Raw genomic sequence first — 12849 nt, 5'->3', positions numbered from 1 at the left:
ACAATTTTAGTCAAACCGATACTTTCTATACAATATTTTCAAGTTTTCTTAACAACATTAAGTTTGCATGGGCCAGACTCATGGTGGTACTTAGTTTACAATCAAATCCAATAAAAAGGAGTATTTAAAAAATGCTAGTGTTTTAGGAAATCGATTTATTAATCAGATTCAATTATGAGTTCAGAGCTGAGGGTCTTAGCAAGCTAGTAATATGCAACCGAAAATCAAAAACGAGGAATATGATGCAATTTGAATACAAATAATTCGTCAGTATATTTACGGTATATTTTTACATTTTTGGCGTACTCTAGGTATATTTCTGAGGGTCAGACCGTATATCATATCGATAATTCCGAAGAACAACAATAAAATCCACACGTAAAACAATGAAAAACGGACCGAAGGACCCGTCAGGCGGCGGTGGCGCTGGGTATCGTCCTGCCCAGGCGGACAACAATCTGTCCAACGTCTCCATACACATTGAAAGCGACGACAATGACTCAACAACAGCGGAGAGCGAGTATCTGCTGCCAGCAGCACCGTCGATGACCTCTACGGCGACGGGCGGCAGTGGGACGGGTGGTATGGGTTCCGGTCCCCACAACACCAGCATCAATCTGGATTCCATTGGCCACAATCCACCAACAGGTCGCAGCAGCAGCCTTAGCGCTGGCCCGCGACACGGAAACATTATATCCTCATTCCTGGCCCGTCAGCGCTCCTACACACCGACCGTCAGCTCACCCGTCCGTGTGGCCACACAAATGAACCGTCGCCTGCAGCAGTCCCGCAGCATGGGTGCCAACAATAGCCTGGAGGAGCCACTGCCCAGCCCGGGCGTCGGGCCATTGCCTGGACCCGCATCCGGCTCGCCCGCTGGCGTACGACAACTTGGTTTCTGGCGTGTAAATCTGAATGATGTCTTCTCCTTGTCCACGGCACCATCGACTGAGGCGCTGCGCTCCTTTATCACACATTCCAACTTCCGGTACCAGCCAGCAGCAGCAGCAACGGCATCTGGAAATCCGCCACCAGCGTCATCACCTGTGGACAATGCTCACATTCTTCTGAACAATCAGCAGCCAAATGCAGAAGTTGTGGGCACTTCTCCCCTAAGGATCGGTCGAGTAGGGCACGGACTTAATGCCACGAGCAGTGCCAGTGCCATTATGGGACGCAGTATTTCACTGCGCGAGGGCGAAATGCGTCACAGCCTCGCGGGTGTACGACACAATGCCAGCGTCATGGAGCTGCACAGCAATCCGTCAGCCTACGAGGAGAGCGAGGATGAACACAATGCGAATTTAGATCTAGGCGATGGCAATCTTAGCGGAGGACCATTGGCTGGAGCTGGAGATGCGGCCGCAGTAGAAAATGGCGGCGGTGGCAATGGCCAGGCAGAGCCCCCCGAACACCAGGGGGAGGATGAGCAGCTTATTTCCGACGACATGGTCGTGCAGATCCTCAGCCATTTCGTCCGGTATATGCCCCTCATCTTTATACTCCTAATCAAATTCATACACGATCATTTGCTGGGCATTGTGGATCTTCTGGTGCTGCAGACTGTGATGTACAATGTCAATCGATCGGTGCGGAATCAGGTGTCCCGCCTGGCACAAAAAAAGTACTCTTCGATGCTGCGTGACGTCTGTCTCATTACGATAGTGGTCACGGTGCGCTTGTTTCTGGCCACATCAGCGCCGGATCCGTTTGGTCTAATTGTGCCGCCGCCAAGGAAATATTTCACCTACGCCATACCCTTCAAGACAGAGCCGGGGACAGTCCCCAATTTTGGTCCGCTGTCTGCAAGTCCAACAACCTCGTCCTCGGAGACGCTCAAGGCGGTCGTCACCACGGACACGTATGAATCCGAGAAGGTCATACCGCTGGGAATGCTGCTGTACTACATAGCCGTCAGTGATCTCATCATCAAGCTGCTCACGATGCTCATCAAACTGGCCATCACCATGCTGCCCAATCATGTGATGCGCTTCAAAGTGAGGGTAAGCGTCGAGTCCTATAGATTCCCCATTCTCTATCTCATAATCTCTTGTGACTCTTCTTATTCAGGCCCGTCTTTATGTCCTGGTGGAATACATCTCACAGTTTTATCGAGCCCTAACACCCATTACACAGTGGTTCATGTTCCTCTACGAGTCATATTCGGGCCTGGAGGTGGTCTCGGGCGGCCTCTTCTCCGCATTATACCTGGGGGCAAAGATCTTTGAGCTTGTGGAGCGTGCCAAGTCGTTACACAAATCAGTGGTTACCTTCAGACGGAATATTGTACGTTGGATCCCATATTCGTCAAAGGTTTTCCCATATCTAATCATTATGTTTTGTTCTTTGTAGGATTCTGAGCGTCCGCCCACTAAAGAGGAACTAGATGACGCGGGCTCTGTCTGCCCCATCTGCCATGATACGTTCAACACGCCCATAATCCTAGAGTGTGGACATATTTTCTGTGATGAGTGCGTGCAAACGTGGTTCAAGCGCGAGCAAACGTGCCCCATGTGCCGTGCCAAGGTTAGCGATGACCCCGCCTGGCAGGATGGCAGCACCACATTCTTTCATCAATTGTACTAGGGCTCCCCTCCCCCAAAGAAATGTTTTTGCATATTTCACGTGTATATAAATAGTCTCCGAGCTAGCATTTGTTTATTAAACTGACAGTTATTAATTAATACTAATTCTTAAGGTTTTTTCTGTACTGTTTTACTTTGGTCATTATTTTTTGCGACGAGCCGCGTCGAGAGATCGGGATTCGTAGTACTCGCCATCGCCACGTGTGGCCTTCTTATTGATGTCCGTGTGGCGCTCTTTACTCACGATTTCCTCCAGCACCTCACTGTCGCCCTTGATGAGGCGTATGCGGCCGGTCACGGGATCCACTTCGCGACGTATCTGACTCTGACGGCGTTGGTATTCCTCCGGTGTCTCGGGCGCATGGGATTTGCTGTTCATCAGTGCTTAAATTTTTTGGTGGGGATATTCAAACAACACACACACGTAATATACAAGAACCGTAGTGTCACTATGGGGAATACGGACCTATTGGTATGGCGAAGTCTTCATCGCTGCTAATGTCCGGCGGTGGAGGTGGCGGCGGCGCTTGGGGCGGCGGAGTTGCGTCCTTTTGCTTGGTGTGCTTTTTAGATTTCCTAGACTTGTGCTTCTCCTTGTGCTCCTTGCGCTTCTCCTTGTGCTTTTTCTTTGATTTCTTCTCGCTTTTACCCATTTTTGTAAGGCCGTAAGATGTAAACAAAACGAAAAGAGATTTGACAGCACTCGAACGTCGATACCCTGCCAATAGTCACGTGCACTATTTTGGGCTATATTGATTCACGAGATAATTGCTTTTCGATTTGTATGCTATTATATATTAGTTTTCCCGAGAAAAGCATATAGAACGGTGGGACAAGCATTCAGAATTATTGCCAATTTCCTGAGCACCTTTAATAGACTCCAAAATTCATGTTTAAACGGAATTGCCCACCAAAACATAGGGTATTCAAAAGCAATAAGAACAACTATATTCTTCTTCTTGTTCTTTCGACGATGCAAATGTCATATCGATAGTTTCACAGCCCATTTCAATGTTTTTCCATATTTTACGTGTATGTATATTTGTTTATTAAACAAACAGTTATTAATAATAATTGTTAAGGGTTTTTTGTGGCTATTTTACTTTGGTTATTATTCTTTACTCACGATTTAATTGTTATCGAATAAATTATTTTTATTTATATACCTATATTTATATACCGTCCGTTCAATTTTGACCTAAAAAAATACCGAAAAGTATTAAAAATACCGTAAAAGGTCACCCAGGTTGTCAAGCTTGGCGTTATCATTGTTATCGAATAAATTATTTTTATTTCTTATCTGATTTGCCACTAATTTAAATAATTAATAAATAAAAACACTGTTTTGTTATTATCAAGAAAAATGTTGTTTGTTATCGGTATATTTACGGTATATTTCGGTATATTTCTGAGGGTCAGCGCCGCGTGGAAGGTGGACCGCAAGTGGAACGTAATTGGACGCATGTTGTGTACAAAAAGAAACGTCAAAACTGCAGCGCTTTAACCAAAACGAATCAGATAAAAAACAAGAAAAATCCATGAAATTCACGATTGGCGGACAAACTCATTTGCAATTGTTTACAACGGAATAGTGATAGTTCCCCACTCAAAGCGGCGGCCCCCCAGGCACCTAGGCGACAGACGATAGACGTATTTTTGTGGTGTGTGGAAGGTAGAATCATCCATCACATACGCACACACACACACACACATACAAACGCTCGCTCTACTATTTCACGCAGCAAAGGAGCTACAATTTTGAAAGAAGAATCCGTCAGTGGAAGAGGAAGCTACGCTAAAATCAAGTGCAACTACAATTTACACGAAAAGGCCAAAACCGTCACAGTAGCAGAGGAGGCAGATTGCCCACACAATAGCAGTAGAAGCAGCAGCATTAACATCATCATCCAAGCAACAGCGCCACCGGAGCAGCACCAGACCCAGCAGCAAGATCCACAGATTCCAAAATCAGGAGAAATACCCGCAATATCGCAGCAATACTAGTGCCACCAGCCCCAGCCCCAGAGCCCCCCAAATCATCAAAGATGAGCATGGAAAAGGTTGCAACCAAACAATATGAATCGTAAGTGGCATCTCCCACAAATTAGGCCAACAACACACACGCACATCTCCCTCTTTGGCCCATTGGCCGATGCGATTGTTAGGTTATGTTCTTATGGCATCTATATGCACCACTTTAGCCCCCAGGTCTGTTTATTCGTCGATGATCGATTCAACGCCACGCCACAATAGATGAGAGAAAGAGCAGAGGAGAACAAGGAGAGCGGAACGATCACTGATCCTCTTCGGACTGGCGGAAGAGTACATCGGCCGCCAGCTCTTCATTCTTGTTGCAAGCCAAGTAGACCTGTACGGCCAGGTCGTGCTGGAAGCCCAATGCCGTCAAACGATCCACGGCAGCCGCCTCTGCGGCAGTTAGTGGCGTCTGCTGCGCGCTGTCAGCCTGTTGTGGGAACTCGTCATCGTCGCTTAGGCTTAGGTCATAGTGGTTCAGCAAGTCAACGAACTCTCCCTGGTGGTTGCGTAAAGCCTCAAACACTTCTGGATTTGACCCGCTCATCTGACCAAGAATTGCCTCCAGCTGTTCAGGATTCTGGAGTATCATTTCGCGCACCTGTGCGAACCGTGGATCGGACATCAGAGGTGCCAGATTCACCGCCATTTCGGCCACCGAGGGACTAACACTAACGGGCGATGCAGTTCCACTGGCGGCCTCTGATGGAATTTGCGCGATCAGATACTCGATGGCAAGCTCCGGATGATTGAAGCTGGCACTTAGAGCGGCGCGCACTGGCATCTCCTCGTAACCCATGCCCATCAGACGCTGGACCATTTCTTCGTTTGGTGGCACCGAGGACGTCGGATTCCCTCCTCCTGTAACATAAGTATCAGCACCTGTATCCCCTGATGGCGCAGTTCCAGCACCTGTAGCAGCAGAACTGCCAGCAGCTGTAGCCGCTGTGCGCACCGAAGCCGTCTCTTTGGGCTTATTCTCCAGTTCAACCTTTGTCACCTGTTGGACCTTCTGCTTGCCCATCAGCACCAGAAATTTGTCCTCGGCAATCTTGTACTCGCTGAGTGGCAATCCATCCTCCATGATGCGTCCCCCGTAGATCAGTTGTAGACTGTCCACTGACTGGGATATCCCCGGTATGCTGACCAGCCTCTTTTTCAGGGCCAACACGTTCTGCCCCTCGTCCATCTCGAGGGTGATAACGCGCTGGTCGAGTGTACGAATCGACAGCTTCATACCTGCTTCTAGAAAAATTGTTTAAGAAATGTATGTGACGATTTTTGAATATTTTGATGCCAAACTGAGTGAATGACTGACCTGCTGACTGTAAAGTTAATATTTCGGGGGATTTGTAGTCGTCGGCCAGGCGAGATCGATGTTCAGGAAATATGAAATCAAAAAAGCCTCACTAAAGAAATATTAAACGTGCTATGTCTTCGTATTTCAGGAAAGTCTGGCCTGATCTTGTCGACAGTGACGACAGCGACGTAGAGAATGAAATAGATGTGGAAAAATTACCGCCGCTGGAGGTGGGGCCCAATGAGAATCGCCTGCAGCACACATACTGCCTTTGGTTCTCGCGAAAGGGGACACAGCGGGCCGCCACGGACTACAGCAAATCGCTGCACGTGGTCGGAAGGTGTGCAAGTGTCCAGCAATGGTGGTCCCTCTACTCGCATCTGATCCGGCCGACTGCCCTGAAGCCGTACCGAGAGCTGTCCCTATTCAAACAAGGCATCAAACCGATGTGGGAGGATCCGGCGAATAGTAAAGGCGGCCAATGGCTGATAAGATTGCGCAAAAACAAAATTGAACGTGCCTGGGAGAATGTCTGCATGGCGATGCTGGGTGAGCAATTTCTGGTGGGTGACGAGATATGCGGCATAGTGCTGCAGACAAAGTATCCGGTGAGTGAGCAACCATTCCATTCTATTTGTACCATATTTACAACCTGGAAACCGTGCAAACGAGTGCTTTGCAATATTTTGAATTTATGTCTGATCGTACGCTGCAACCCTGCCGGCTCAACGTATATATTGTTGTATACATATTTGCCAAGATTATTGCCAATTGGCAAGTTCCTTTTCAGATTGAAATTCGTTTAAAAAAAGTGCCGGTCGCGATTCATTCATAAAAATCCCTGCGCATGTCGATTCTCTTTCCCGGCCGCGAATGGATTCCACAAACAAACCGTGCTGCTGCCGATTGTGGTTGCAGGGTTGGCGTAATACAGCCACACTCTGCATTTTTTTGTGCTTTTCGGTACGCGCTATTTGGTATTTTCATAGTAAGCCGCAGTAAAAGTGAAAACAAGAAGATGCCGAGCAAAAGAGAAAACAAAACACTTCAAAATATTAATAATTTTGGCCAACGCGCATGCAATTAAATGTTACCGTAACATACAATTAACCCAGTAAAAGTGAATGCGTTCAAATCCCCGAAAGCATAATGGTGCGAAAATGCAATAAAGTAGTTTCGCATTTGCCGGCGTGAACCAATAAAATACCGATATACATATGCAAAGGCGAAATACAAGCACACAACGCAGTTGTAAAACATAGCAGGACCCAGAGCACCCAAAAGTCCGTGGGAGCCGCCACCACCAGCAAGAGAGAACAAGAGCAAGCCCGCATTAGAGTCGGCGCACTCTTAACACCATCCACATACACACCGATACAAACGAAAGAGAGGGAGCACTTTTGGGGCTGTTGGGGACGGTCTTGGCTGCGCCGGATGGCGACGCATGTTTCAGATTGCCGAGAGCCAGCAAACGCGTCGAGTGTGCTTTTTAGCGATGTGCGGGTAAAACAATAGAGGCGACAACAACACATACAACAGCAAAAAACTAACCCAAGACATCATCAAGAGAGGGAGCGTGAGAGAGAGAGAGGAGAGGAGGTCGTCTCATATCATACGTCGCTGCCGCCGCCGCCGCCCACCAACCGACCGACCGACTGACCGCCGAAGTGTATGTTCGTCATTGTTGCTGCCTCTGCCCCTGCCGCTGCCGCTGCCGTCGTCGACTGCGGCGACGAGAATTCGTACGCAACAAACGAAAATAAAACAAGCTAAGCAAAAGAGAAAGAACAAATAACGCCCACCGTATTGCCGCCCGCCCTTCACCTCTCGCAGCGTGGTTGTTGGAAGAAGAAGCCGAAGAGGAGGAAGAAGATAGCAGAGAATTGGAGCTTTGCGCAGAAATCGATTTTTTTTGCCCATTTTAAGAGATTTTTTGTGTTTGTGAGCCGGAGCCGGAGCCGAGCCTTGTCGGTATTTTTTTTGACTACCGAAATATACTGCAGACCGAGACACTCACACCAGCGCGAAACGTGTTCCACATGCAAATGCTGCGCTGCTGCTGCTGCTGCATTTCGTGAATATAGGAACAGCAAGAGGAGGAGTGGAGTCCTTGCAAAAGTGACGACACGATCAACAGCGCCCCACCCCTTACCCCTGCATAACAACCGTCAGCCGTGTGTGTGTGTGCGTGAAGCGAAACAAACAAAAAAGAGTACTTAATCTTGTGTGATTCCTAAACGGAAAATAGCAACAAAATAAACGCGATATCTGCACCCCGTTCCGTGCCGTCGTGAGTCACAATAATTAAGCAGCATTTGTTGTTGCTGCTGTGAATAGCTTTTTAGCTGCTACCTGGCATTGAAGAGGTGCTGCTGCTCTCTGGCTAGCGAGCGAGCGCGAAAGTCAGCGCGAGAGAGGGAGAAGAAGATAAACAGCAAAGAAATAATAATATTAAATAATAAACTCAGCAAAAAAAAGTGCCAGTGAAGTATAAACCAACAAAAGTATATACTAAACCAAAAGCTAAAGCAAACGAGAGAGATAGATTGAGGCAAAAGAAAATCGGTTGTTGCGGTCACGAAAATCAACGGAAAATCAATAAAAGGTCTACCCCTCCCTCCCGACGTAGGCAGTGGAAAAACGTGCAAACAAGTTGAGCCACACAGAAAGAAAAAAACGCTGCAAAAAATATAAAGAGAAGCAAAAGTAAAACTCCGCGCTCGTGTATATGTTTGCGCGTGTGTGTGTGACCGCGTGTGAGCTTGTGAATGCGCCTGTGTGTGTGTGTGTGTGTGCGTTAACGTCTAACTGCTAATCGTAGTCGTCGACGCCGCGTAACCAAAAGCTTACGTAAAGCTCTAAACAAAAAAATTAAGCACTAACTGCAACAGTTTTTTGACACACAAAACAACGAAGAAAACGCAACAAAAAATAAGCAGAAAAGAGAAACAACCAAGAAGAAGACGAAGATAAACAACGTAAACGTACACGTAAAAGTAAAAGCAAAAGAAAAAGCAAAATGACAAAAGATAGATTAGCAGCCCTCCATGCCGCCCAATCGGACGATGAGGAATCGGAAGAGGTGGCGGTCAATGTGGATGGACACGATTCCTATATGGACGATTTCTTCTCCCAAGTGGAGGAGATACGCGGCATGATCGACAAGGTGCAGGACAATGTCGAGGAGGTGAAGAAGAAGCATTCGGCCATACTGTCGGCCCCACAAACCGACGAGAAGACCAAACAGGAGCTCGAGGATCTGATGGCCGACATCAAGAAGAATGCAAATCGCGTAAGAGGCAAACTCAAGGGCATCGAACAGAATATCGAACAGGAGGAGCAACAGAATAAATCAACGGCAGATTTGCGCATCCGCAAGACCCAACATTCGACGCTGTCACGGAAATTTGTGGAAGTAATGACGGAATACAATCGCACCCAGACCGACTATCGGGAGCGTTGCAAGGGGAGAATACAGCGTCAGCTGGAGATCACCGGTCGTCCCACCAACGACGATGAGCTGGAGAAGATGCTGGAGGAGGGAAACTCATCGGTGTTCACCCAGGGCATCATTATGGAAACGCAGCAGGCGAAACAGACGCTGGCGGATATCGAGGCACGGCATCAGGACATCATGAAGCTGGAGACATCCATCAAGGAGCTGCACGACATGTTCATGGACATGGCCATGCTGGTGGAGTCGCAGGGCGAGATGATAGATCGCATTGAGTACCATGTGGAGCATGCTATGGACTATGTGCAGACGGCAACTCAGGATACCAAGAAGGCGCTCAAATACCAAAGTAAAGCGCGACGAAAGAAGATCATGATACTGATATGCCTCACTGTATTGGGCATCTTAGCGGCCTCATATGTTAGCAGTTATTTCATGTAAATGTTTTTTTTTATTCAAATATGAAATTACTTAACGAACAACAACCACTACACATCCCCGAGTACATTCATTCATTCATTCATACAGAATTCATTTTGATTCGATCGATGTCCCACCCAGAAAAAATGACGAAATAAACGAAAGAAATAAATATAAAATGTAAACCAGTGAGAAAATAGAAAAAGAGAACCCAATTTAGGCCTCGAATTATACAAAAATTATATACTAGCTAATACAATACAATATATACATGTGTAAATCTGTATAATTAGTTACGACTTTCATTCAAACTCTAAGCAAAAGAATACGAGTCTCAAGAGCCACAGAAACGACACACACACGAATACACTAGAATCAAACAAAAAAAAAAAAGAAAAAGAATATAGCCAACACACAATACGAGTATAAAGAAACAAACAAAAAAACACCTTAATAAGTAATTGCTAAAAACAAAGAATACATGAAATTTTATTGATTATTGTTATAATGCGAAGCAAACAAAAAACAAAATCCACTTTGAAAGAGAGATGAATCTCGGTTTGATTTCTTTGTTTTTTTTCTTCTTCTTCCATAAACTATAAATGCATTTAGTTTTTGTTTTTAGTTTCACAAAAGTAGAAAAAGCATCCACTCGAAAAACACACCACACCCATTCATGCACTCGAAACACACAGCCATTCATTAACTTGCAACTTGCAACAACAACAACAAAAATCTCTAGTTAACTTCTTGAATATTAATTCTAAACACACACAGAACAAAAATTGTTTATTATGCGATGAGATAATAACTATATTGACTATTTACAATTACTATAATGCTATTTACTTAACACACATTGTTCATATATTTATTGAATGAATATTAAGTATATATGAATATATACATAAAATATACTATGCTTAAATGATAAATAGCCCGCCCCCAAACATTCTCAACAAAGAAAACAAAAAAGCTGCGAAAGATTAAAGATTGAAAACACTCTTACAAAACTGAGAGATCTATATATATGAAATGCCTTGTTAAACTCACACGAACTGCCCTCTCTCTTCCTCACTCTCTCTCTCTTTTAACACATAGACTCAAATTAATCGGTAAACACTCTTAAATTGATAGTCGATTATTCAGTTTTGTATTATTTTGTTATTGCTCAAACAATCCAACAAGTTTTCACTTCCCTCTGAACGAGTTATTTTTCCGCATTGAGTAACTTTTCCGCTTTGTATCTATTTTCCTGATAAACATGTTTTAAACCAGTAAATACAGCACATTTGTTTAAGTTTTAAAGTTTTTTGATCCATTTTAGTTGAAAGCTTTTTTGCACCAATTTCGAATATAATTTCATACGACTCATTTATTAACACCCACGCACTCAGACGGACACCCACTCGAACAAACACAACATTTTTCTGCTTTTTTTAAATTAACTAAATTTTAATTTGTATTTCTTTCTTTCCTTCCTTCCTTCCAAACACCCCCGTAACATGAACTACTAACAATTGGAATGCTTTAACCCCATAAAACACTATTCTGTTCCTCTGCGGCATGCGGTATTTCTACAAAAAACTGATTAAAATACTGACCAAAAATCAATCACGAATCACGAACAGTATCCAAGCAAGCAAATAGAGAATCGGCATGCAATATCCAGAAAATACTGGCTTTTCTACCACACTCTACATATATCCATAAATATTCCATAACTGTAGAGACCAATGCAACAAAGCTACCATATTTGTACGCCACTGTAATGTGAGTTGAGCGGTGAATGATTTGGGGATAATACACGAAAAAAGAGAAATGTTTTCGTTTTTAAGTAGGAAATAAAATTCAATGCACCAGACAAGAAAAGCCTCGCACAAAAAGAATCAATCGGAAAATGCACCCGAAAGAGAAAATATCAAACGGGATTTGATAAAAATGGTCAAAATGCTTGCACATTTATTTTTTGTTTCGCTTTCAACTTTTTGAAAAGAAAGATAGAGAATGCAACAGCAACAGCAACAAACCGCACCTGCAACAAACAACTACAGCAACAATCAGCACTTAAACAACCGCGTTACAGTGAAAAAAAAAAACAAAGAAACAATAAAATTATTATCGTATTATGTCAATCAATCAAACTGCCATTCAAAATGCAATCAAAAAACAAATAAGAAGAAAAGCCCCGAATAAACGCGACTCCGCCCGCGATAAGCCAGTGGTCCACCGCCATCCCAGCAGCCGTCGACCACCCCGCTTCCAGTTTCCAGTCACGTCACGAGTTCTCGATTCCAGATTCGCCAGCCTTCCAGTCGAAACAAAAAGCAAAAACAAAAAACACACAGCTGCACTGCTTCATTCCCCAGAGTTGAGGTGAGTAAACAAAAAAAAAAAAAACCGGCATTAAATATTCCCATATTTAACATATATTTTTATTAACAATTTTTGCAAATTACTCTCGTATTCTCTCTACTGAATAATTGTCGAAGGTCGTGTTTGATGTAACCTTTGGACATGCAAGGCATCGTCTCTCATCGAATCAATGCCAGCCCTTTGTTCTGTGGGGCTGTGACATTTGGGTATGGAAAGTGTCTAGTCATTTGTATATTGACTGAGGGATACCCTATATTTAGCAATAATTACCAAATCATGATGATTTTCACTAAAAAATCTCTTTCGTTTCACTCGTCTGTTTTACCCTTGACATTTTGCCAGAGTATAAAAATAGATCTCCTTTCGATTTCCGGCAAATACCAAAATGAAGCAACAAATAGACCAGAACAAATTCTGCAGTTAAAAAAAAAACAGAGAGCTTTTAAATGTCTTTTATTTCAGGCCAAATGGTGTGCTTCTCGTTCGTAATCAACACAATGAATATTTATAGATTCAATAATTAGTAATAATTGCAAAAAAATGTGCTTATTGAGTAATAGTTCCCCTCCCCCTTCGTAGTAATCGCAATTGCATTATTAGTGCGGTTTTAATGGGACTTACATTCTGTGATTCTACAAAGTGCTGATCAAATGAGTTCCCCTGAATGTGGGATGCATCAT

The 12849-nt window shown here is 44.3% G+C and overlaps 5 protein-coding genes across 8 annotated transcripts in view; 3 read left to right on the top strand and 2 right to left on the bottom strand.

Moving 5' to 3' along the window:
• Positions 1 to 341: 341 nt before the first annotated feature.
• Positions 342 to 2690, top strand: LOC108156943. The gene is made up of 3 exons (XM_017288707.2): positions 342 to 2003; positions 2071 to 2286; positions 2353 to 2690. Exons 1-3 carry the CDS (start codon positions 387 to 389, stop codon positions 2584 to 2586), a joined length of 2067 nt encoding a protein of 688 aa, XP_017144196.1. The 5' UTR covers positions 342 to 386; the 3' UTR covers positions 2587 to 2690.
• On the bottom strand, positions 2620 to 3595 carry LOC108156944 (ADP-ribosylation factor-like protein 6-interacting protein 4). Its single transcript, XM_017288709.2, has 2 exons — positions 3052 to 3595; positions 2620 to 2969 (listed from the first exon to the last, which is right to left on the bottom strand). Exons 1-2 carry the CDS (start codon positions 3236 to 3238, stop codon positions 2728 to 2730), a joined length of 429 nt encoding a protein of 142 aa, XP_017144198.1. The 5' UTR covers positions 3239 to 3595; the 3' UTR covers positions 2620 to 2727.
• A 425-nt stretch (positions 3596 to 4020) lies between these two features.
• LOC108154914 (eukaryotic translation initiation factor 4E type 2) overlaps positions 4021 to 12849 on the top strand; it is a 51293-nt gene continuing 42464 nt past the window's right edge. Inside the window, exons 1-3 of one of the 4 annotated variants that reach the window (XM_017285369.2) lie at positions 4021 to 4257; positions 4328 to 4668; positions 6068 to 6527. In XM_017285369.2, coding sequence (XP_017140858.1) covers positions 4631 to 4668; positions 6068 to 6527 — 498 coding nt within the window. In that variant the 5' untranslated portion in view covers positions 4021 to 4257; positions 4328 to 4630. Of the gene's footprint in view, positions 4669 to 6067; positions 6528 to 11424; positions 12170 to 12849 lie in introns of those variants that run through there. The other 3 variants (XM_017285373.2, XM_017285368.2, XM_017285372.2) reach the window with 3 other exon arrangements.
• On the bottom strand, positions 4755 to 6024 carry LOC108154912 (UV excision repair protein RAD23 homolog A). Its single transcript, XM_033388953.1, has 2 exons — positions 5532 to 6024; positions 4755 to 5480 (listed from the first exon to the last, which is right to left on the bottom strand). Exons 1-2 carry the CDS (start codon positions 5854 to 5856, stop codon positions 4879 to 4881), a joined length of 927 nt encoding a protein of 308 aa, XP_033244844.1. The 5' UTR covers positions 5857 to 6024; the 3' UTR covers positions 4755 to 4878.
• LOC108154913 (syntaxin-1A) lies at positions 6906 to 12169 on the top strand. Its single transcript, XM_017285367.2, has 2 exons — positions 6906 to 9810; positions 11425 to 12169. The coding sequence occupies exons 1-2, from the start codon at positions 8939 to 8941 to the stop codon at positions 11441 to 11443; spliced, it is 891 nt and encodes a 296-aa protein (XP_017140856.1). The 5' UTR covers positions 6906 to 8938; the 3' UTR covers positions 11444 to 12169.

The sequence above is a fragment of the Drosophila miranda genome, chromosome 2, assembly GCF_003369915.1.
Source record: "Drosophila miranda strain MSH22 chromosome 2, D.miranda_PacBio2.1, whole genome shotgun sequence".
NCBI lineage: Eukaryota > Metazoa > Arthropoda > Insecta > Diptera > Drosophilidae > Drosophila > Drosophila miranda.
Note: the sequence above shows the minus strand (reverse complement) of the source record. Positions and strands in the feature narration are given on the sequence as shown.

Coding starts and splice junctions, on each gene's coding strand:
- LOC108156943 (XM_017288707.2), top strand. CDS start 387: ATGAAAAACGGACCGAAGGACCCGTCAGGCGGCGGTGGCGCTGGGTAT. Junction 2,004..2,070: donor TGATGCGCTTCAAAGTGAGG/GTAAGCGTCGAG, acceptor CTTCTTATTCAG/GCCCGTCTTTATGTCCTGGT. Junction 2,287..2,352: donor TTACCTTCAGACGGAATATT/GTACGTTGGATC, acceptor TGTTCTTTGTAG/GATTCTGAGCGTCCGCCCAC.
- LOC108156944 (XM_017288709.2), bottom strand. CDS start 3,238: ATGGGTAAAAGCGAGAAGAAATCAAAGAAAAAGCACAAGGAGAAGCGC. Junction 2,970..3,051: donor AGACTTCGCCATACCAATAG/GTCCGTATTCCC, acceptor AAAAAATTTAAG/CACTGATGAACAGCAAATCC.
- LOC108154912 (XM_033388953.1), bottom strand. CDS start 5,856: ATGAAGCTGTCGATTCGTACACTCGACCAGCGCGTTATCACCCTCGAG. Junction 5,481..5,531: donor TGGCAGTTCTGCTGCTACAG/GTGCTGGAACTG, acceptor CTTATGTTACAG/GAGGAGGGAATCCGACGTCC.
- LOC108154913 (XM_017285367.2), top strand. CDS start 8,939: ATGACAAAAGATAGATTAGCAGCCCTCCATGCCGCCCAATCGGACGAT.